We start from the raw sequence: 22712 nt of genomic DNA on the forward strand, positions 1-22712 counted from the left end.
CATTTGAATTGTGGTTTCTCTAATGAGTTTTTCATTCAGTGTATTCTATGGATTAGCTGCTGGCCTTTCTCCTGGTGAAGATACCAAAAGACATGTCTTGTCAGTGCTCTGTGGCTTGTATATTGACACAGCATGGAACAGAACTCCCTTGCAATATCTTTAGGCATCCCATGCTTGTAACACACGATGGCTTGGAGGGAGCACGTCACACTGTTTATTTCCGAGGCAGTATTGACTGCCCAGGAGTGAATTACGTTTGCATCCCTCAGGGTCGTAGGTAAGTACACTGCTGTGGCAATTATTTGTAGCTTCCATGGGAAAACAAGATGCCTGTTGTTACTCATTGCAGAACTAATCTCGACTTGGCTTCAAGGCACTGCTAAATGCCATGTACAGTGTGAGGAGCAGCCTGAAGGGCAGCAGCAGGCTTTGGAACAAAGCGCTGGCTTGCAGGCATCATTTAACATCTCCTGTGTGAGTACAACCTCCATCCATGTTTTAAATATCATCAGTTTCAAACTCTCCTAATCTAAGAAGGACAAGGGGTTACCGGTTCAAACGTAAACAGGGGAGGTTTAGGTTAGATATAAGGAAGAAGTTCTGTACTGAGGGTGGTGAGACACTGGCACAGGTTGCCCAAAGAAGCTGTGAAGGTTCCATCCCTGACAGAGTCTTGGGTGGTACGGTTTATTGTGTGGTGTCCCTGCCCATGGCAGGGGAGTTGGAACTAGATGATCCTAAGGTCCTCTCCAACCCTAACGATTCTATGATTCACAACGGAAATAAACACTGGAACATGGTTACTGAAGGGCTCTGCTCTGACTAGACCATGAGATGTGTTTTCCTGAAGAAAAGCAACCTTTATTCTAGAAATATTGAGTGTTGTTAAAGCTGTCTGTGAATGTCAAAACAACTTGACTGTGTTCTTTTTATACAGTATTTGTGAAACGGCAACTTTTAAGCAACTATGGGATGATACAGATGAATCATTCCTTATATATTGCTCCTCAGCCACATAGAACTTGTGAAGGAGGAGGCCAAGTGTTCACCTCAACACTGCTCTTGAAAGCACTGCAGAGCTAACCATAGGAGGCTTTAGTCATATGCTAATGCTGTTGTAAAGGGAGAGAGATCTCGTCCTGATTGCAGCAGCCTAAAAATTACTCATTTGGAAAAATACCTTTTAGGTGCGGCATGTGATTAAGAGGAGGGAAGTGGAGTAGACACAGAAATTTGGTCTCCTCTGGGACTCCTCAGGAATGGCAGCTACAGATATGTGTGTATTGATGGTCAAGTGGCTCCCCAGGCAGCCAGCTGAGCTGGGCAGAGGAGGAATCCACACTTCACAGCTCAGGGCAGGCAAGGGGAAGGCTGCCAAGCCCTGTCCAAGTCCCTCAGTGCTGGGAGGAGAACGCAGTGGGGGGGGTTCAAGGCCAATGTGAAGAGCAGTGCAACCTCCCTTGCGGTGAAAAGGAAACTGAACTGTGGGAAAGTGCTTTTGGATGGGAATAGTTTGCTGCACTGATGATTTCTTTTAAGTCTCATGTCTGTACACCGGCTGCCATTGTCTCTGAGGCCAGTCACCTCCAACACTGGCTTGGCTTCCCTTAGTCCTCTGAAACTACAGTGGCAGACCCACCTGACTGACAGGGTGGTGGTGCACTGGAGCCCTGTTCTGCAAAGGTTCTTACACAGCCATGGTTGTGCTGGTACCAGAGCACCTTCTAGCAATGTGGCAGCATCCCCAGCACACTGTGATCCTGCCATCTCCACCATTGGCTCCTCCACCATTTGCCAGAGTCAAAAGCAGAGCTTTCTAAACTGCTGCTTTCCCGCTTTCCATCAAAAGGTGAAGAAAAGGGAAGTCTTGTGCAGCCAAGCAGAGGGCTCTACAAATACCCCAGGTTCCCTCGGTTCCAACCAACTTCATGTTCTCAGTGTCTCGCAATCCCCATGAACAGGCTCTCTGCGGGGTGCAGAACGTTTGTCTCGGGTGAACTCCGCAGCTTCACCCCAGAGTCAGTGAGGTGCGGGGTGAGTGAGTTGAGGTTTGCGCCTTGCTGGCTGCAGATATGAGCAGCCGGTGGGGGGGCTGCTGCAGCGCTCCGTGCCTGCGCTCTGCCGGCTGTCAGCCAGCCAGGAGGTGGCGAAGGAGCCAAGAGTTAGGAAAAGCCAAAACAGAAATCACTCCCTCCAGGAGCATCTTCTCCAGCAGTTTGCCCTGCCCGATAAGAAGACAGCTGTGGGGGCTCTTAGATCTTCAGCTCACTTCGCATTGGTGCACTGGGAAAAGCCCAACCTGCAGGCATGGGTTCCGTTGTAGACGACAAGAGACAGGCACATTTCTGTCTTCCGATACCACAAACGCAGGCGTGTGCATGCCCCAGGGCTGTGTTTAGGGCTTCTCATAGAGCAAGTGGGTCTGTGCAAAATTGTTCTACGGAACTGTTCTACCTCATTTATCATAGTTGTGGGGAAATCTGTCGAGCCGTTTCCTGTTTTCAGCAAAGTGACCTGATTGAATCAAACCAGCTTTGATGCAGAGCCCAGCCCCTCTCTTTCAAGGAGCTCTCAATGCCTCGCTTGAAAACCACCAGTTGTGCTGGGTGAGGAGAAACTTGCTGAGTTACGCAGAGCTCAGCTGTGGTCAGCAAAGATCAAGCTGTGAAACCATCATTAAAAATGTGTGCTAAACAGAAGCATTGCTCCAGGCCCTTCTCTTATGCCCATGAAGTTTGGTTTTTGCCTTGGAGGTGTCAGTGTTGAGTATTGCAGGGCTTAGTCTCATCAGACTGAAGTAAGTGGTAGCTCTCACATAGGATGCAGCCTAATGTGAGATGCTCTTAAACGCAATTAAAACCTCAAATTGTTCTTTAATTGGTCTGATTTTGCAGTGCTGCTGCCACTTTGCATTATCCGAGTGCTTTGTGATCTTAAATGCGTTTATCTGTATGCTGCCTTTGTGATAGGGAAACTGTTATCCCAGTGGGACGGTGTTCCGGTTGCTGGGGTTTTACCCACAACTGTACAAGATGTTAAATCCAGCCCTGAGGAGCAGGAGGCGGCTGCCTTCTTGGGGCAAGAAAATACCTAAAATTATGGAAGCGTTGTTGTTCACCCAGGCTGAGAAATAAGCAGCCACCACACAGGCAGGTTTTGGTGCCACGGGCACAGGAGGAGGCGGCAGCAGCAGCCTCCTGACAACAGCTGTTTGGTGCCACAAGGAGGTACTTGACCCTCAGGGAGCACCGGCGCTGGGACATGTGGTGTGAGATGGTCACCGACCTTCAGAACTGGCCTCTGCCTGTGGAGGAGAGGGGCCAGGGTACAATGTACAGAACGGCAGGAGTAAGTCTTGCCATTGTTTGGAGTTGTGGAATTGTTTTATTACAGACGTTATTGTAATTTTAGAATCATTGTCTTCTTATAGATTGTTTTTCTAATTCTAGACTGGTTGTCCTCAGTACATTCTGCCAATCCAGAATGATTATGTGTTATTCTTGTAGCATTATTACATATTATTCTTGCAATTCTAGAATTGTTTTGTGTTCTTGCAATTCTAGATTTCCTTCCCATGTATTATTCTTGCAAAGCAGGGATAAATCTGTTCTTGCAATTCTAGACGTAATTTGCCTCATCCTTGCGATTCTAGAATGATCTTACTTTATTATTCAATTCTAAACTGATTTTCCCTTATTCGTGCAATCCTGGAATCATTTCTCATCTTATTCTTGCGATTCTAGAACGATTTTCCCCCGTATTTTTCTTGAAAAGCAGGAATTATTTTATCTGACGTTATTCTTGCAAATCCAGGATTTTCCTGTCCTGCCCTTGCAATTCCAGAGTTACTTGATCACATTCCTGCAAATACAAGGGGATTTTCTTCCCCCAGCCCCTACCTACTCCGTTCCTCCAGCCCTCCAGCCACCACACGCTTTGCCTGATTACTGACCCCCAATTACTGCTGGCCAATCACAGCGCAGCCCCGCCGGTCGCGCTCATGGCGTGCAGCGGCTGCGCGGCCCCCACCGGCGGAAGCGGCGGCGAGTGACGGCGCTGGCTGCCAATAGAGGGGGAGCTGCGGCGACGCCGGCGGCCTATGGCGTGCGGCGACGTGTGCGCGTGGGGTGGCGGCAGCGCGCGCGCGCTGCCTGCGGGAGCGGCGGCGGCGGCGGCGGCGGCGGGAGGGCGGCGGGGAGCGGCGGCCGCCGCCGCCGGGAAGGATGCGGCTGCGGATCTACAAGCGGAAGGTGTTGCTGCTGGCGCTGGCGCTGACGGTGTGCGCGCTGGCGCTGTGGGGAACCGGCGGCGGCGGGCGGAGGCGGCAACAGCAGCAGCAGCAGCGGGGCGGTACCGTTACCACCGGGGAGCCGCCGCGGGTCAGCGAGCCGCCGCCGCGTCGCCCCGCCGCTAACGCCTCGGCTGCATCGCTGGCAGTGCCGCTGCTCACCGAGAACGGGACGCTGAGTTACCGCTCGCTGGTTTACCGGCTGAACTTCGACCAGCCGGTGCGGAACGCCGGGCGCTTCCCGGCGCGGGCCGCCGCGGCGGACGTGGTGCTGGTGGTGCAGGTGCACGATCGAGCCGAGCACCTGCGGCTGCTGCTGGAGTCGCTGCGGCGGGCGGCGGGCGTGGAGAACGTGCTGCTAGTGCTGAGCCACGACCTGTGGGCCGAAGAGCTGAACCGGCTGGCGGCACGCGTGGACTTCTGCCCCGTCCTGCAGATCTTCTTCCCGTTCAGCATCCAGCTCTACCCCCGCGAGTTCCCTGGCCACGACCCTCGCGACTGCCCCCGTGACGTGGGCAAGGCGGCAGCCCTGCGCCTGGGCTGCATCAACGCCGAGTACCCCGACTCCTTCGGGCACTACCGCGAAGCTCGCTTCTCCCAGACCAAGCACCACTGGTGGTGGAAGCTGCACTTCGTCTGGGAGCGGGTACGGGCGCTGCGGGAGCACACTGGGCCAGTCCTCTTCCTGGAAGAGGACCACTACCTAGCACCCGACTTCTACCACGTCCTCAAAAAGCTCTGGGCCCTGCGCGAGCGGGAGTGCCCCGAGTGCCAGATCGTCTCCCTGGGCACTTACAGCCCTATCCGCGGCGGCTTCACCGGCAGAGCCGACAAAGTGGAGATGAAGACATGGAAGTCCACCGAGCACAACATGGGCATGGCCTTTAGCAGAGACACCTACCAGAAGCTCATCGAGTGCACAGATGCCTTCTGCACCTATGATGACTACAACTGGGACTGGACTCTGCAGCACTTGACTGTCTCTTGTCTTCCAAAGTTCTGGAAAGTGCTGGTTCCTGAGATCCCCAGGATTTTTCACACGGGGGACTGTGGCATGCACCACAAGAAATCCTGCAGACCATCCACCCAGAGTGCCAAAATTGACTCTCTCTTGAACAGCAACCAACAGTACCTGTTTCCCGAAACAATGAGTGTCAGTAAAAGGTACTCCATGGCACCCCTTTCCCCTCACGTGAAAAACGGAGGCTGGGGAGATATTAGGGACCATGAACTCTGTAAAAGTTACCGCAGACTTCAGTGAGGATCGTTCTCACAGCCTTTTTTCTTTTTGAGTTGTTCCCGTACTGTCTTTTCCAGGCACACACGTGTATAAAAAGCATTTATGAGTTGGTTTCTGCTTTAATATGAATAAACATTCTTGTAAAAGGTGTCCCAAAATAGTAATCTTTCATGTTCGACAGCCACATTTTGGAAACAGGTTACCTGCTGCCGCCGGCTGCAGCCCCCACTCACAAATGACCGCTGCCACGCTTACTGGGAGGAGGAGAAAACTTGTGTTTAGGCGCATCTTTCCTGATGCGTGCAGTGCTCTGTGATGGGGATCTTCCCCCAGCCAGGGCAGAACTGGGGATGGTGACCCAGCTGGCATTCTTCTGCTGGCAGTACCAGCGGCTCCTGCCATCCCCTTGTGCCCGTGTCTTGGTTTGGTTGCAACGTGTTGATGAATATATGAAGGAAAAACATAATTGTTTTTACTACAATGTAGATAAATATACGATTTTTTTAGTTCTGCTGAAATAAAATTCCATTGTTTTGTAATACCAGAGAATTTTTTAATTCTCACAAGATGATGTCATCTCATGTTGTTAGAAAGAACATTGGGATGGGGGGGGTGTTTTTTCTTTAATGCAGAGGGCTGAGTGCCTGCCATCACCCACTGGAGCAGTGTGCATTTCACTTCATTAACTTTTTAATGACTCTCACTAATTGGGGCAGAATAGAGGAACAACTGTGCGGCATGGCACCTCTTTTGTTTGCCTGAAAAGAAAGTTTGCTTTCAGTCAGCTGTGTCAAGTGACTGGTAAAAAAATAACTGCTGTGGTAAAGGGAATGGTCTGAACCTGAGCTGCCAGTAAGGAAGAGGCTTGAGCTGAGCTGCCACTAACACTGAACACTTCCTCACCTAAGTCTAATGATACAACTGCTTTCATGACATGCTGCTTTGACACGCAACTGGTAACAGTAGCACCTTTTCTGTTAAACAAAGTATATTAGAGAAAGAAAACACTATGCTAAGGTGACAGACAATATTCAATGCAATATTCAGAGGTAGGGGTTTGTACTGAGAGATTGGGAGGAAGAAATAAAAGCATTTCTTTTCATTAGAGAAAATGGGGTTGTTGGTCTTAGGACTCTGGCTACAATGGCCACTTACAAATGGAAGGATGTGTAGCAAGGATTTCCTTTTACCACCATTTGTCACCTCCTGTATGGGCTGTGAATACATCCGTTACATGCCCATTTGAGAGAGAGCCCAGTTATGTGAAGTGTGCAGATACTTATTTTGACTGCAATAAGTGTATTTTTTTGTAGGAGTCATTTAAGTACCACAATTTTGTACCAACTTTGCACTTGCCTCTTTTTCTTAGAGAGTCAGGGCTGATGCCAAAAAAGCTGTGCCTGTGCCTCAGCCCCTCAATGACCCCCAAAAGGAACCTCATGACAGGGCTGATCAGGGCTAAGCTTAGCCCAGCAAACCACTTGTCATCCTTCAGCTGGGCAGGAGCCGTGATGCTGCCCAGGGTAGGGCAGAGGCTCCTGGCAGCTGTGGTCTCTGCCAAGCTTAGAAAAGTAAAGCTTATACCATATACCCCCACTGCAAGCACTGGCATCTAACAGAGAAATGTAAGAGTAAACTCCAGAGCAGCTTTCTTCTAAAGCATGTTTGTGTCCTCTACAACTCAACACAGAAGTTATTTCAGAGGTAGTGAGAAAGGGAACTGAAAGTTTATTACTAGATCTGTTCTTTTCTTCAGAGAGATGAATCAGCAAACAGCACACTGAAGCTCTTGGGGAACTGTTTTTAAAAAGTAATCAGGATAAAAATGCCTTTTACAAATTGTAAATATTTTGTAGCAGATGTACAATAAAAAAGGCTGCTTTTACTGTGCAGCTGAATTTGCTAGCTTGACAGACTGGAATAGGTCTGGATGCTGTGGATCTAAAGTAACATGTTAGGATGGAATATACAGTATAAATGCTGGTTATTTCTCAGAGACTAGTTAGAACTCTGTGTAATAAGAAATTTCAGCTCCTTCCTACAAATCACTAAAAGTAATCCTGCAGTTATCACAAAAAGAAAGGTTTGAAAAATGATCAATACTGCTCATTTCTAGGTGGATTAAACACAGCAAGTCCCGAGGGAGCTGTTAAAAGGAGAATATATACAAATACTCCCTGTAATGCAGCAAGAGACTAAGAAAGGTATGTAAACATTAAGATGCATTTTTCTTCCACAAGCTCATATTCATCTGCAACTGCACCTTTCTGGTAAGTAAAACTATTTCAGCCCATACATAAGAAAACTCAGACCTACTAACTTCACAAATTATTAACAATACAGGTATTCTCTGTCGACATGTAAACAAAACAGTTTGAGTAGGAACCTGTGTTCACTCTTGGTCCTGAAGTCATAAGCCAACCTGTGGAAGTCACAGTAAAGCAGTGAACAACAGAAGGAAATCCTAAAATAATTCAACTAGTCTAATTCATACAGCAAAGAATTCTGGAAGGTGACGGGGCAGTGCGTAACGTGATCCCTGATGATCTGCACACTCCCATCCTGCGTGCTCACTTCTCGCAGAAGCGGGGAGACCGCTCTGCTGTCCGAGCTGTGCTGATCCCCCTGCGCTGACCCTGCAGGAGCAGCCACTTCATCCCCTTCGCCTCCCACCTGCTCCTCCGGCAGAAGGCCTGCTTGTTTTTCAGAGCTTGCAGCCATAGCCCTTTCATCTGCAATGGCAGCACTTTCTAAATCTGGTTCCTTTCTCCTAGATTCGCCAGGAATCGCTGAACTGGTGTCAGAAGGTTCATGCTGCAAACAATGGTGTGAACTACAACCTACTTTTCCTATTGTTTCAGCAAAAGATGTGGAAGTTTTGTTAGTTTCTGCAGCACATTCTCCCTCAACTGTGTCCGCTGCAGTACAGTTTGTTTCTGCCTTTGTTTGGGGGGAGTTGCCATTTGTCTTCTCAGCAAGCTCTCCTCCTGCGCTGCTAAGCATTTCTTCTTTTCCATCACATTCAGAATGGACTGTTTCCTGCGGCTGTCAAGAAAACAAATGAATCGGTTTATAGTTGAAACATACTGGGCACACAAAATTACTGTAAAGACAGGCTAAGACACTTGTTTCTCCAACATCTACTTCCAGAAAGCCAAGTCAGGACAGTGCTGAGGTTTTCCTGATCCTGTACCGCTCATGGGAATGAGGGGCAAGGAGATTGTTTGCCTCCCAAGTGTTTCCTCTGCAATAGGAAATGCTGCTGGGCAGCTGCCAAGTGACCACGGCCTCCATTGCAATTAGCAGCAGGGAAGACTAGCCAGTCACCACACCCAGGCTGTTTTCAACTGCTCAGGAGCCAGAAAAATCAGCCAAGGGATCTCATTGCAAGAAATGGGGTCTAACCTTGCAATTAGGGAAATTATCACCGTCGCATGTAAAAGGTGTAACTAGAAAGTCTTTCTCAATTGGCCTTAGCAAGTTAATCCAGGAATTGCTGCGGTTTGCCTCAGGAGAGCATGAACTGTGGGACCTGGTGCTGTCTAAGGAACAGCCAATTTCACCATTAGGTATAGACTGCTTTATTAGAAAAAAAGTTGGTAACTTGTATGTCCCCATCAATGGACAGTCAGGATCAGCCAGGAATCTGTCCAGGAGCAGCTGGATTCATGGATTCAAAGACTGAGTCACTTTCTCACACACCCTACCCTTTCTGACCCCACTCTAGCAAGAAGAGAAAGAAACACCAGAAAGTCATTCTCATCAGCGGATGACTCTCCCACAGGAAGATGTGATGATTTAAGGTAACTTAGCTTCCCTTTCTTAGGTACCAAAACATAACACATCTGCCCTCCAACAATCTGAGTTTTTAATGTACAGTCCACACTAGCTAATGCAAGCTGGACCCAGTATCTTTAGGGTGAATTCCTTGGTCCTCCAGCTCAGTTCCACAGGTAACATTCGTCATCTGAACTTGCTTTCCAAGAAGCCATCTACACATTAACTGTATCTGCAGTCTCCAGTTTATGGACACAGCAGCGATCTGATTGTCCCTGCATATTACCTTTAAGAAGAGTTTTAGATTTATTTCTGATGCAGTGTCTACCAAGAAATCCTAGCTGATTTGGGGGTTTTACCTCCTTACAAAAATTAATGTTTTATTTTCTTCATCTGTCCATCCCCTGTATTGCAAAGGGACATAATTTTACTCCTGTGACAGACTTCAGAAGCAGACTGCCTTGCAGCCTTTACCCAGACAGGGTGATTGAGGAAGAAGGGTAGCCTGAATGAGACCTTAAACATTACAAGTAGCGAATTTGAGACCAATGAGTAACATATTTAATTATCTACACAACAGGAAACCACCAAACTGTTGGACTAAATAAAGATAACGAAACCCAGTTCTTCTCAGACAAAATCCTCAAGGTTTTCCCTACCTGTGTGACAAGGCAGAGTGAAGCAGTGGCCATGACTGAGCACCCTCTGTACACCCTGTTTCACACTCCCAGCAGCCAGATTCTCTGCTTCTCCACTCCCTGCTGACCCCAAGTCCCTCTGGGTGTGTTCATTTCTGATTACCAGACACCCAGGTGGGATGCTGTAATCATGGGCTCCAGTACATGTGCTCAGACTCTTGGGTACTTGAAGGATGTGGATTATTCACTTCTTCATTTCCATTTTAAGAACATTATAGCTTTTATTCTGATGACATCTGCCATGATTTGTTTGCAGCATGCTGTCATCAGCTCTGACCTGGAAGCACCTGGGGCCCCTCTGAATGAGGGGTACTAGGTACTTAGTAATTTATTTTTTTTTCTTTTAATACCAATGAGAGATCTAGTGTGTGCATGCCATGCTGTATTCCTGCAAAGAGAAAGCACTGTCTTTAGCGACTGTATCACAGTTCTCCATCTTCCAAATGAAATACAAGAAGTTTCAGTCCCTTGGTCACATTAAATGGCACAAATGTGAACCTATGCTTCTAAAAGCTGACATTTATACTTGCAAATACACCCCACTCTACAGTCTTCCCTGCTGTATCAAGACAAAACAGGAGAAAAGCTGTTTTGGTCAGACTTGATATCATCTTGCTGAAGTACATAAATCAGTGAGTGAGCAATATGTACTACTGCTGGAAAGATCCTTACCGTCAACCTGATTTGAATTCTGTCCTCAGTAACATCAAGCACTTCAATTAATGGCTGGCTTTCCGGTGCTGATTGGAAGCAAAAGGAAGGGCATGAAACAGTGCCTAGAAATCCATCAATGTTTTCTTCACTGACAAACCATCTTTCCTAAAGAAAAGAAAGAGCAGGTTGTGTTCTTTTCATACTATACTTCAGCAATATTGGAGCAAGAAACTCGCTCCAGACAAAGGCAGGATACTGATTCACAATTTCACGGCACACTCATGTCTCATTAGAGAAATTCTAAATCAGACATTCAGAAGTAACAGGTTGAAATGAATTGAGGACCAGTGCTTAGCTCATTTCAATTTAAAGTATGGAACTGTGTCATTACAAAGATAAAAAAACCCAAAAACATGTTTTTTCTCTCTTTCAGTATGTGACTAATATACAGATTTAGACTCCCTCTGAGAAACTATTTGCACCAACATTGTTCTGCTGTCCCTACCTGTCTTAACATCAGGAAGGTTTTTATGGATTTGTTTCAGTGCCTTACTTTAGGAAAATGCAAACACCTCTTCGGACTGTCACTGCAGAATCTTTGAACCCTCAGGTTTCAACATCAGGCCTTCTAAAGCAAAAGCTATGAAACATGTATGGCTATATCCATTTCACATCCATCCATGGAGGCTTCTCAGATCTCCATTTTGGCAAGCATAAACACCAGTTAGAAGAAACAGAGAAGTATCCACAGTTAAACACAACTGTCTGGGACCTGTTTTGAGGCTGCTATTACGCAGTTCACAAACAATGTGAAACATGTTGCTCCAGGTTTAAAGATTTAAATCAGTTGCAGGTAATTAAAGGTCCTGAAACATATCCTGGGGGTTCTGTTTCATAAGAACTGCAGAACTTTCCTTGTCCTCATAGTCTTCCTAAATCATCGGCTGTAGACTGCGAGCAAGGACAGATGTCGTCACAATAAAAATGGTCTAACCCAGAGGACTGTTGCTATGTTCTGTGAATTAGCTTTCTTGTTTAACAATGAACTGTTTAACTGTAAATAGCAAAGGAAAGTTGCAAACCTTCTACTTTAAGTCATACTTTTAAATTTCTCAGTCCAGTTCTACCCTCTTGTCAACTCAATGAAAGTTAAATTCAATTATCACTGACATCTTGTGGACTAAGAAGCAAGAACGCAATTCTGCACATTTCCCACCCCCCGTGGATGTAGCCTTATGCACAGCCAGATGCTGCACTGTATTTAGGGTACAAAATTTAACTCTCATCTTGAAAACAAATTATGTATGGGGTAAAATTAAAACAGCATCCTATTTTTTTCACTATTTAAATTAGAAGTCAGAAAATTGTAACATACCTATTGCTGGTTTTCAAAACCAGAGGACTGATTTTTTTTTCTATCCAGAAAAAATTACAATCCAGGCAAACATCCAACATCTGATGCTGAAACAGTCTGTAGAAAGATTAAACTACAGCAGGGCTGCTCTGACAGGAAACCCTCCAGTAACATACCTACTTCCTGCATTTTTGTACCCAGAGCCTAAAGTACTTATTCCCTCATGTTGCATCTTTTCTTGCCTGCCAGAGAGGGACCCTGACAAGCTTTAGGCTTGTAGAAATATTCTGCAGAATTCAAGAGGTGTCAGAGTAAAGAAAGAAGGCAAGGGAGTACAGACACAAAACTCTGTGCAGCCCCAAAATTCCCACAGGCTCATGAACCAGACCTTGGGCAAGGCATTGGGAAGCACAGAGATATATTTCTATCTCTGCCAAGAACCACTTTGCCCACGCATCACACAGAGAATAGTTCAACTTCCCTTCTGTGGGGTTTCTGGCACACTGCCGAGTGTGATGGTGGCTCAGCCCATCCTGGTATCCTGCCTTTGCTTGCAAGGAAAGTGCAGCAAAGTATCCTCTGCTCCAGCATGCCAGCTCTCCTCACCCAGCAAAGAAACTGAAGTCACCTTTAACTGACACCTCCACTCCTTCACACTCCACTTTTTTCATTTTAACAGCAAGAACATTTTCCTAAAAGCCGGAGACTCTCAATTTGAGTGCGGATGAAAAAAGAAACCAGTGTTTGTCACTGTTTTCTCCTCCAAAATAACTGCTACAAGATCTCTCAACACCCCTTAAAAAAATGGACCTCTGTGGGTTTTGGATCTCAGCAATCTTGCTCGATTCTATGCTTTCTCCCAGACTGCTATGACTGTGAGCAAGTCTCTTTGCCTCCATTTTTCTGGTATAAAATGGAAGAAAAAATATTTTCTCCCTCTGAACCTGCATTTGCTTTGTCTAGTGAGAGCATAAGCCTTTTGTGAAAGGACTCTTACTGTGCATTTGTGCTCTTAAACTTGGCGCCTGACCTTGCTCATGTCCATAAGCATACTAACAACAAAATCACAGGTACAGGAATCAGGAGAGGAGATGCTTGAAAAGCCAACAGGTAATGAGAAGATTTCTGTTACGTCAGAATATCACAAATCACATCCTTAGATTGCTTTGTCTGAGCAACTTTAACCACAGGGTCACCTCCTGTGAGATGCTGTAGAGCCATTGCCTCCAAAGTCATTGCCATGGAGAAACAGCAGCAAAGGCAAAGGGAGCACACTGCCAAGGGGCTCAGCACCCAGCATTCCAGGAAATGCAGGGATAGTTTCATAGAAACATTTCTGAAATAGCAGGCGACTGTTTATATGCACCACAGTGGAGATACAATGAAGAAAACTGGGAGGACCCTTACGAGTGAATGTGAGGTTGACAGCTCCATATATAAACTGCTTTCCTGGTCAGGGGTGTGAACTACCAGCACTGCCAGTGAACCATGGCTATGAGAGTGACAATAAATATGACTTTACACTTAGGCCACGAACCAAATAAATCTTTCTGAAGGTTTATTCCCTGATCAACACCAAAATAATTAGTTTTCTTAACAGAAAATACTGTTAAAAAAGAAAATTGAATGGAAGGGTTTATTGATCAATTATTTTACACAGGGATGAAAAGTTAACAACTTGTGATAATGTTCCTATTATTTTGGCTAATTACTAATAAAACAGTCTTACCAGGTTTCATACCAACTCAACACCATATTCCCAGAGCACTACACTTCCATTTCAAGTAAGTATTTAAAATTTTATCACAGCACTGCCCAGTGACCTGCCATAAATCATGGTACCTTGCACTGTACATGCCCAAGCAGTGCTGTTTGTTGTCAATATAATGATTATCATTAGCCTGTTCAGTCAGCCAGCAACTGTAATTCAGACTTCGCATTCATGGAAAGTATACGCTAAGGCATTTATATTACTGCAGATGTTATCAAAGCACAGACCTTGAAAAGCATGATTCAGGAATTTATTTTAAAGCCTGTTTGCTCTGGCCTGGAAGAGCAGCAGAGGACAACCATCTGCAGATGATTTCAATGACCTGTAAAATAATTCTTCAGTTTAAACAGTTTATTTTCTGATATTTATGGTACTCTCTTAGCAACTCAGAATTAAATTTGGTTTTCCCTGCACATACTGTCATCTGCTGTTTGGTACACATTCATTTTTCCCTGTGACTAAACTGAGACCAAATTAACATAAATGTTAGCAGGAAAGACTTTGGTTTCTAGAACACTTCATCACTCAAAACCATCATTGTATCGCATAGCACTGACAACGCATAGCAGCAGCAACACTGGCAGGCACAGCACAAAGCCAGTCCCCCATAGCTGCCCTTCTCAAAGACTTTGTTTGCATTACTTTATCTATACTTGTAGCCAGTTACCATCCAAAGTTACTTCCCACACAGGCTGCAACAGTTTTAAAAGTGGGACAGATTTCAGGCTGAAATTATTTGCATGTATTCTGTAATGAGAAGTTCATGCCAATAGGAAAAGGGACTTGGATCTATGGATCTCCTGGCCTCTCAGTTCTTAGGGTCCCATTGCAAACAGCTTGACATGAAAATGGGAAGTTCAAAGTTTTGGTTAATAGAAGTACCTGTCCTGGGGGTGAAAATTTTTATAAGGTATTCATACAGATTAAACAGCTCAAAAGAAGCTTTCATGAGCTTAATCGGTAAGTTAATAATGTTTCCTTACATAACTGTTTTGTGTAAGAACATTATTCCCATAATGCATCTACCAGTTTAAGGCTATTCAGAAATTAGTTTGTTTTATAGCAAAAGCAAACTAATTACATTTCTTAATGTAGTTTGGGAAAGAGATTACTTTGAAACATATCAAACAATAAATTTGTTCTCTTCTCCTTTTCTGTCCTTCTCTGACCCCCCAAAAAGCATGCCAAGATTCCTGAAACACTGAGCACAGAATAAACTGAATAAAAATAAGCTGCTGTAGGATCAAGCACTACAGTCCTAGTTTCTAGCATCATCTTCTAAGAAGTGATCCCTAACTATTATTAACTCTTTATAGTAGCTTGGGAACTGAAAATTATAACCCTGACTTTCAAAGAAAGCATGTAACACAACTCAAAATAGTTTGGAAATAAGGTCAAAGCCTAAATGCAGCAGTACAGTTAGTGGGACTGCCCCAGGCCACTGAGATCCAGGACCCCTGTTTGGACTGTAAGCTTACCACAGCATCCATTCAGCTCTCTAGTACAGAGTTCTCCTTGAAAGGTGGCATAGGCTTAAAATGTTAGTGTGTTTCATACTTCCAAACACAGCTCTCTCAGTTTCACGCTTGGCTGACTCTCAAACCAAGAAACACATTTATTCACAAGAGCTCTAATTCTGAGATCACCAAGCAAAAGAACAGCCGCAGCATGGCCCCAGGCAGTGGAGAATATCTAGCCCATGGCCTTTTCCACATGCTCCCAGCACTAGGAGCTTTGCTACCTGCAGCATCACCTAGATGATTTCTGTTCCAGGGAATACGTGGCCTCTCAGCTCCTTCATGCCAAGTGTACTTCCAATATAGTTGGAAAGACAGGATCTGCCTGAGAGCAAAATAACTGATAGCACATACAAGACATACGAATCAGAGGGCTGGAGCACCTCTGCTATGGAGGCAGGCTGAGAGAGCTGGGCTCGTTCAGCCTGGGGAAGAGAAGGCTCTGGGGAGACCTTAGAGCAGTTTCCAGTGCCTAAAGGGGCCTACAAGAAAGCCTGACAGGGCTTTGTACAAGGGCATGGAGTAACAGGACAATGAGAAATGGCTTTAAACTGACAGAAGGCAGATTTAGATTAAATATTAGGAAGAAGTTCTTCACTGTGAGGGTAGTGAGGCACTGAGGCTGCCCAGAGAAGCTGTGGCTACCCAATGCCTAGGAGTGTTCAAGGTCAGGTTGGACAGGGCTTGGAGCAACCTAGTGTAGTTGAAGGTGTCATTGCCTGTGGCAGGGGTTGGAACTGGATGATCTTTAAAGTCCCTTCCAACCCAAGCCATTCTAGGATTCTATGATTCTATGAAATACCATATTCAATAACAAGAGGATTAATTACAAAGCCTGACAATCTCTCTGCTGTAAATACAACTAAAAATAATACTGTTCCCATGGGGTTTTGTATAAACAGTTCACAGCAGGTATTTGTCTCGCAGGAGCACACCTATTGCCAAAGCAGAACACAGAGTCCAGGGGTTAGAAAACAACACGTGGCAGTAGGTGTGTGCAGTGAGCAGAGGTCACAGGGAGGGAGGGCTTGTTAGTTACCTCTGCTTTCTGAAAGAAAAAGCACGACCTTCAAAAGGATCTCCTTCACAAGGCACCAGTGGCTGTGCCAAGCAGAAAAATCACACCTCTTTTTTTATGTTCAGTAATATGCCCTTCTAAAACATTCACCATGAAGACATCAACATTCACACAGAAGTTAAACAAAGCTTTCATATGGCTATGCGATTCCCTCCTAGATATCTCTGTTAAGCAATCCTTGCAAATGGCTTAACTCATGCTTGGTTCAAACCATGAACTAATCAGGAATGTTTAGTATAATGTTTTTCATACTGTAAATGTTAAAAAAAAACATATAAATGTCGGGTAAAGCAGAGGAAACACTGCTGCCTGCTGTTCTCTGGAAACCCTTGGGGTTTATGTGAGTTAAATCTTAATATTCTCCGTAACAGAACATGGGCTTTTATTACAAAAGGGATGGACTGGCTGCAACAATTCTCTCCCCAGAAAGAGGTATCCCAGGAGGGAAGCACTGATCAGGAAAATGAGTACGCATCTTCTGAACAAACTCATTTCAGGCCACTGAGAAGGGCAGGAAGGGTGTGGATCAGCATGAAAGAGAATTATTACTTTAACCAATCCTTTTCTAATCACAAGAAAATAAGCACACATCACCCCAAAACTGCAGGCAGAATTCATTATCTAGCAAATGTGTTTCACATGTTAGTGTAACCGAACCTCCAAGTCTCAGTAGTTCAGATACACCCACCAGAAAACTGGATTTTATTTCCATTAAGAATTGAGCATTTAACCCCAGGAGACCAAACATTAAAAGACAGTACTTTACGAAAGCATGATTTCCATAATTGCCCAACTCCAGCTCTGGCATAAACCAGGACATTCTGGAACATGTTGTTCTCAGAAGCCTTGCCTGGCAGACTCACTGATTTTATTAATTTTTTTTAACTCTCAACCATGCTTTTTCATCATTTACTCACCAGGCTCTGTTGTCTTAAAATGAAGGGGAACTCTCTGAGTTAGCCTGAGCTCCCAAGATTTAAACAAATAGAAGCAAAAGATGTAAAAAAATATCAGTGGATGAACCACAATAAGGAGTAACAGCATGATTCAGGCAGTGAGGAAGCTGGGCAGCTTCCTCACGTCATGAGTCCCCATTTCCCTGGAAAAAACAGGGCAAGCCCTGCAGAAAGATCACTGCTACATGGTCCCTGGTACAGTGATTGAGCACAAGGCCAGTGACAAGATAACTTTCAAACCCTGAAATATGTGACCCTGGTCAACAAAGTTCCAAGTAGCAAAATCTTTATTTTTATAAGATTTCTGCTGACCATAACAACTGTTTGGACATTTAGACAAGGAGTGAAACTATTCAAAGAGAAGGAGAAGCTATGGCTAAGAAGTTAGGGCTAAGAGTCAGCAGAGCTGACTATCTATTCTATGGGAAAGCAGTAAAACCAAAGCAATATCAAGACCTATCAAATATAGGACCCTTTGTAATGACATAAAGTCCAGGGAGAACTGTTGCACCATAAAGACTTGCTGAAAATAAGCACTTGCTGGGGTGGGAATTCAGACTGCTCAGCATCTGTGGAAACAGAGCTCTAAATATATCATCTTTCAGCACAGGGATTCAATCATGTCTGACTACAAAAGGAAAACCACTCCTTGAAATTCTCTTTCAAGAATGGTGTCCTAAGGAGAAGATCAATTCATTCTTCTATCACTATCTATAAGACCAATTTCCAACAAGAAAAGAGGCCAGTGCGATAACAGGAACACCACAAGCATGCAAGGCAGGGCTGTGCAATTGCCAGCACCGTTATCATACATGTCAATCTGGGCAGAGGCACACAGACAATCAAAATGAAGCAACAGGCACTACAGCACAACCCAGGGAGGAGGCTGCCAACAAGATGCCTTCTGCTTCTGTGGAGAGCACTAATCCTAACATACTTCCCTGGCTCTTTGGCAAGTTAATGGGAGACAATTGTGCAAGCAGCCTAACAGGGTACCGTAACAGCCACTTTGGCATGAGCTGTTGCTGAGTTGGGTGAATTTCTGGACTAACACAGCAATGAATCTGTTCCATGAAACAACACAGAAATCCTTTTGGTCTCCAACTTCCCAGAAGAAAGAAGAGTAGGATTTTCATATCTATAGAAATCACAGGCCTCTTCTTTCACCACACACTACCCTCTGGCAATGCTACTGTGGCAGAAGTGGTGACAAACAAGCAGACAGCAGCATGATCACAAGGGGCAGGATAAAATTCCTGCTCGCCTAGGCCACCAAAAGCTCCCTGAAGTGATTAAAGAGGGCGCTGTTACTTTGTGTGTTCCTAAAACACTCCTTCTATGACTGATGCAAATCCTTGCACATCTCCATGCAAAAACCCTAGTTCTGATTCAAAGAGAGACTCAAAGCAGAAAAGCACCACAGATGACAGCACACAAACTGAAGAAATCAACGTAAGTAGAAAAGGTACCACAAGCAAATAGTTAATAGTCAGAAGACAGCACATAATAGTAGTTCTAATTAAATATTAATTTTTCTCACTTCACTCTTGAGTGAATCAGCGCTAGCACAGGCACTTTTGGGAAACAGTACAGTTAAAAAAAGGCAAACAGAACAAATTTATCAGATTATTTCAGCTGCTTTAATTTGCAGGCCTGGCATCCAAAAGAACTGTATGCCAGAAAAAAAATCAATCTTTTTTAGCCTGCTACATGAATGAATGGCTGGGAGGTCCATGACTAATGCCTAATCTTCTCCTCCTACTACTCCACCCAAAACATTCTGCAATATATAATAAATTCTGCACATTCAAAGATGTGTTTAACTCACAAAATGGTAATATTAACCAAAATCTCATTACTGAATGGCCTTTTAACAACTTTCAGTCAGAAGATGTTCCCCCAGTCATCGTAAGAAATGCACATACCAAATACTTCCAATCATTAGACTGAGATCATAGGGTGCAGGAATGTCTATCAATCACAGGGCTAAAGATACTGCAGCAGAATTTCCTGTTCCTAAACTCACTTCTCAGATCCCCACACAGTCACAGAAAGCAACTTCTCTTAAAACCTGCATTTAAATCTGCACACCATAAACCAACAAGGAAGCGCACAGGTACACACCATGGCACATGATGAATGATATTCTGACTATCTGAAAAGGTGGATAAATCGCACATATAGTGGATAAATATCTCATGCCTTCTTAACCTATACAAAAACCAGGCAGTAGTTTTCATGGTGGCTAATTTGACATCACATTGGCACCCAGTACTTGAACACACCATTTCACAGTAGTGCTGCTATTCCATGGCCCCACTTGCACAGACTTGCAGGCTCCTGCTCTGGTAAAAGTGAAGGAGATGCACGGTAAACAGTTCAGCATAGGCGGTTCTCAATAAATTCATAATCATTGACACATAAATTATCAGCTCCTCCTTCAAAGGAGTTGCTACTACAGAAAAGATATGCAACCTGGTAAATGGGAAATAAAATGTGAAGATTCAGCTGCATATACACTAATTGGATAAAATCTTTCAGTATCACATGGTACTTTGTAGGGATGGAGCAATTGAGATACTCCAAGCCACCATCCCAGTGTATATACTTTAAGCTGCCAGTTTTCTGTACTTGCACTCCCACAGTATGTGATCCAAACTGCAAAGGATTTTGTTGCTCTAAAATAAAGACAAACTCCAAATCACACAGCTGAAAGGTTACACAAGATTTGTGCAGTCTTAATCCTTGCTCGTGATAAAATGCTTGAAATTCTGAGTTTACAGAATAATGTAGTTCTCCACAAAACTTGTGTAAGCACTTCTTGACAGGCAGAGTACCACAAGTTGAGCACCCCTTTACTGGGGCGCTGCCAGTTTTCAGCAGGCAGTGGGCCACATGCAGCAGATACATTAACCTCCTCCCAATACAGGCAGCATCACTGCCCAACAACCTATAAAATCATAAACCATCTAAATTAGAATCATATTCAGGCTGGTAAGAAGAAGGTGAAGAACTAGACCAGCAAATGGCAATCAACAGCAACTGTTGCTGTTTGCTGTACTACTCTGGTTAAATTAAAGGGAGTTCTGTCCCACACAGCGTACAACCACAGGTACACTCCACTCACACATATGCATTTCATGACACTGTATGCATGTGTGTGTACATGTGGTGTATTATAAACCTTGCTTCATGTGAATAGGCTGCATAAGCAATTTATATGGCTGTAAAAGCTAACACTAAGGACATAGGGCAGGCTCCATTTTCACTCATCATCAGAAGTTCCCTTAGGAAAAAAAAAAAAAGAAAAAAAGCACGGGAGGTTGAAGTCAGTGCTGTCAGCTCTGTGATGTGACCTTTGTACTGTTCATACAAGACTAGCATTAATTAGGTCATTCCACTTACATCCGGTAGCAGCTCTCTGAGGGAAGCAGTTTCCCCCACTACCAACTTCTGAACTCAGACCGATAATCTAACGCCTTCCTAAGACATCATTTGCAAACAAATCCAAACAACAAAAGTCACATACCGCAGCAAAGCGGTGCCACTCAGGGGAATGTGACATGCCAACCCTGCCATTTTGAAGCCATTACCTGCAGAGCCGAGGCTTCGAGGCCAAAGCTGAACTTCTCCCAGAGCCCAGTGCTGTCAGGGGCCTTGGTGAGCACAAAGGCAGCGTTGTGGACAGACACGTTAATGGTGGTCTCACTGGATGCCAGCTTGTTTTCAGGTGGAAACTGTAAGAAGAGGGCATAGGAACCAGTCTCACTGGAGAAGTGGAGGCTGTAGTGGTTCGTGCCCACGTCCTCGCTGAGGCTCTGGGGCTTGATGCAGGGCACATGCACGAGCAGGGTAAGGGAGGTCTCATCCTGCCGGCACTGGAAGGGAGGGCACAGGCCAGCCTCAGGGCTGCCGGAGTCCCGGGGAAGAGCCATCTCGCCAGGGATGCCCCCCACGGCCAGCAGGGCCGGGTTCCCGGGAAGGCACAGAGAGGCGTCCTCGTCAAGGCCGCACGTCACGGCCTGCTCGGGGCTGGAGCACAGAGCAGGGGAAGCGGCGCCGGAGCAGGGCGGTGACAGGTCGCCGGCGGCGGCTGGGTCGGCGGGCGGGTCGGCGGGCTCCCCGCCGCCGCACGTGCTCTGGGCCGTGCCGCCGCTGCCGCCTCGGGTAGGAGCCGCCCCTCCACCAGCCTCAGCACTCGGTTCGGCCTTCTCCACTCGCTCCCCGCCCAGCTCTAGCGGCTCCCGTGGGCCGGGCTGCGGTACCACGGGCAACGTGACCACAAGCTGCCGCTGGGCTTTGTTGAACGCGGCGCTGCCGCGGCTCTCGTCTACGTCGTAAGGGAGGCGGAGGCGAAGGCGGTAGGCGGGACGCTGCGAGTCGAGGCGCAGCTCCCGGCCGCAGATGTTCAGGTCAGCCTGGGCGGCGGAGCGCAGCAGCGGAAGCTCCACCGTCACCACCAGCTCCCGTGGCACCGGGCTGGGCGCCGAGTCGCGGCTATACCGGTAGTCTTGCAGGTCCACGTAGGAGCGGTGGCGGATGCTCCAGCGCGGCGTGGTGGGGCCAGGAGGCCGTGCCGGCTGCGGGGGGGCGGTTGGCGACGGGGCGGCTGGCGACGGGGCGGTGGCAGCAGTGGGCGGAAAAGGGAAAGGTGGCAGTGGAGAGTCACCGTCGTCGGGCTGTGGCGGGGCACCGCCGGGCAGTGGGGTGCGAATCACGGGCGCCTGCGGGACGCCCTTGTACTTGGTGCCGCGGAGGACGACGGCGTTGGCGCGGTCGAGCTGCACGGAGCAGTGGCGCTCAACAGCATCCAACGCCGTGTCGCTGAGCAGGCGGCGGAAGCGGGCGTTGCGGGCTGCCAGGCGGAGCGCCGCCGGGTGGAAAACCACGTCGTAGACCACGCGGCGCTGGCCCCCGCGGCTCAGCTCCTCGCGACCCGGCGCCAGGCTGTAGGGAAGGGCCCAGCGGTGGCCGCCGTGCTCGGCTCGGGCCTGCGGCGCCCCGATGTGCGGGTTGCTGCAAACGTTGAGGTAGCAGCGGCGGGAGCCGGCCTGGCTGGTGCGCAGCACGTAGCCCGCCTCAGGGTGGATGAAGCGCACCTCCATGCCGCGCTCCCGCTCCAGGGCCGTCACCTCCTCCTCGTACAGCCGACGCTGCTCCGGGTCGGCCAGCTCCGCCGTGTACTCGGCGAACAGCGCCCGGAACTTCTCGTCGCGGAAGGCCCGCTGCAGCCGCTCCACCTCCTCGGCACTGAGCTCCAGTTCTTCCAGCTGCCCTGCGCCCGCCATGGCTCCGGTCCGGCCCAGCAGCTCTCGTTGCTGTGGAGACACTAAACAAGATGGCGTCTCCGGCCTGGACAGGCTCGTTGCTATGGTGATA

The 22712-nt window shown here is 46.7% G+C and overlaps 2 protein-coding genes across 2 annotated transcripts; one reads left to right on the plus strand and one right to left on the minus strand.

The window, feature by feature from the left end:
- The first annotated feature begins 4149 nt into the window (after window positions 1–4149).
- On the plus strand, window positions 4150–6067 carry MGAT2 (alpha-1,6-mannosyl-glycoprotein 2-beta-N-acetylglucosaminyltransferase). The gene has a single exon (XM_061354592.1). It carries the CDS (start codon window positions 4224–4226, stop codon window positions 5547–5549), a length of 1326 nt encoding a protein of 441 aa, XP_061210576.1. The 5' UTR covers window positions 4150–4223; the 3' UTR covers window positions 5550–6067.
- A 1758-nt stretch (window positions 6068–7825) lies between these two features.
- DNAAF2 (dynein axonemal assembly factor 2) lies at window positions 7826–22648 on the minus strand. Its single transcript, XM_061354593.1, has 3 exons — window positions 20927–22648; window positions 10676–10822; window positions 7826–8573 (listed from the first exon to the last, which is right to left on the minus strand). Exons 1-3 carry the CDS (start codon window positions 22619–22621, stop codon window positions 8007–8009), a joined length of 2409 nt encoding a protein of 802 aa, XP_061210577.1. The 5' UTR covers window positions 22622–22648; the 3' UTR covers window positions 7826–8006.
- Between the last annotated feature and the right edge of the window lie 64 nt (window positions 22649–22712).

This window comes from Neopsephotus bourkii, unplaced genomic scaffold (genome assembly GCF_033783945.1).
Source record: "Neopsephotus bourkii isolate Nb327-2 ecotype Australia unplaced genomic scaffold, CSIRO-AGI_Nbou_v1 NB_740, whole genome shotgun sequence".
Lineage (NCBI taxonomy): Eukaryota > Metazoa > Chordata > Aves > Psittaciformes > Psittacidae > Neopsephotus > Neopsephotus bourkii.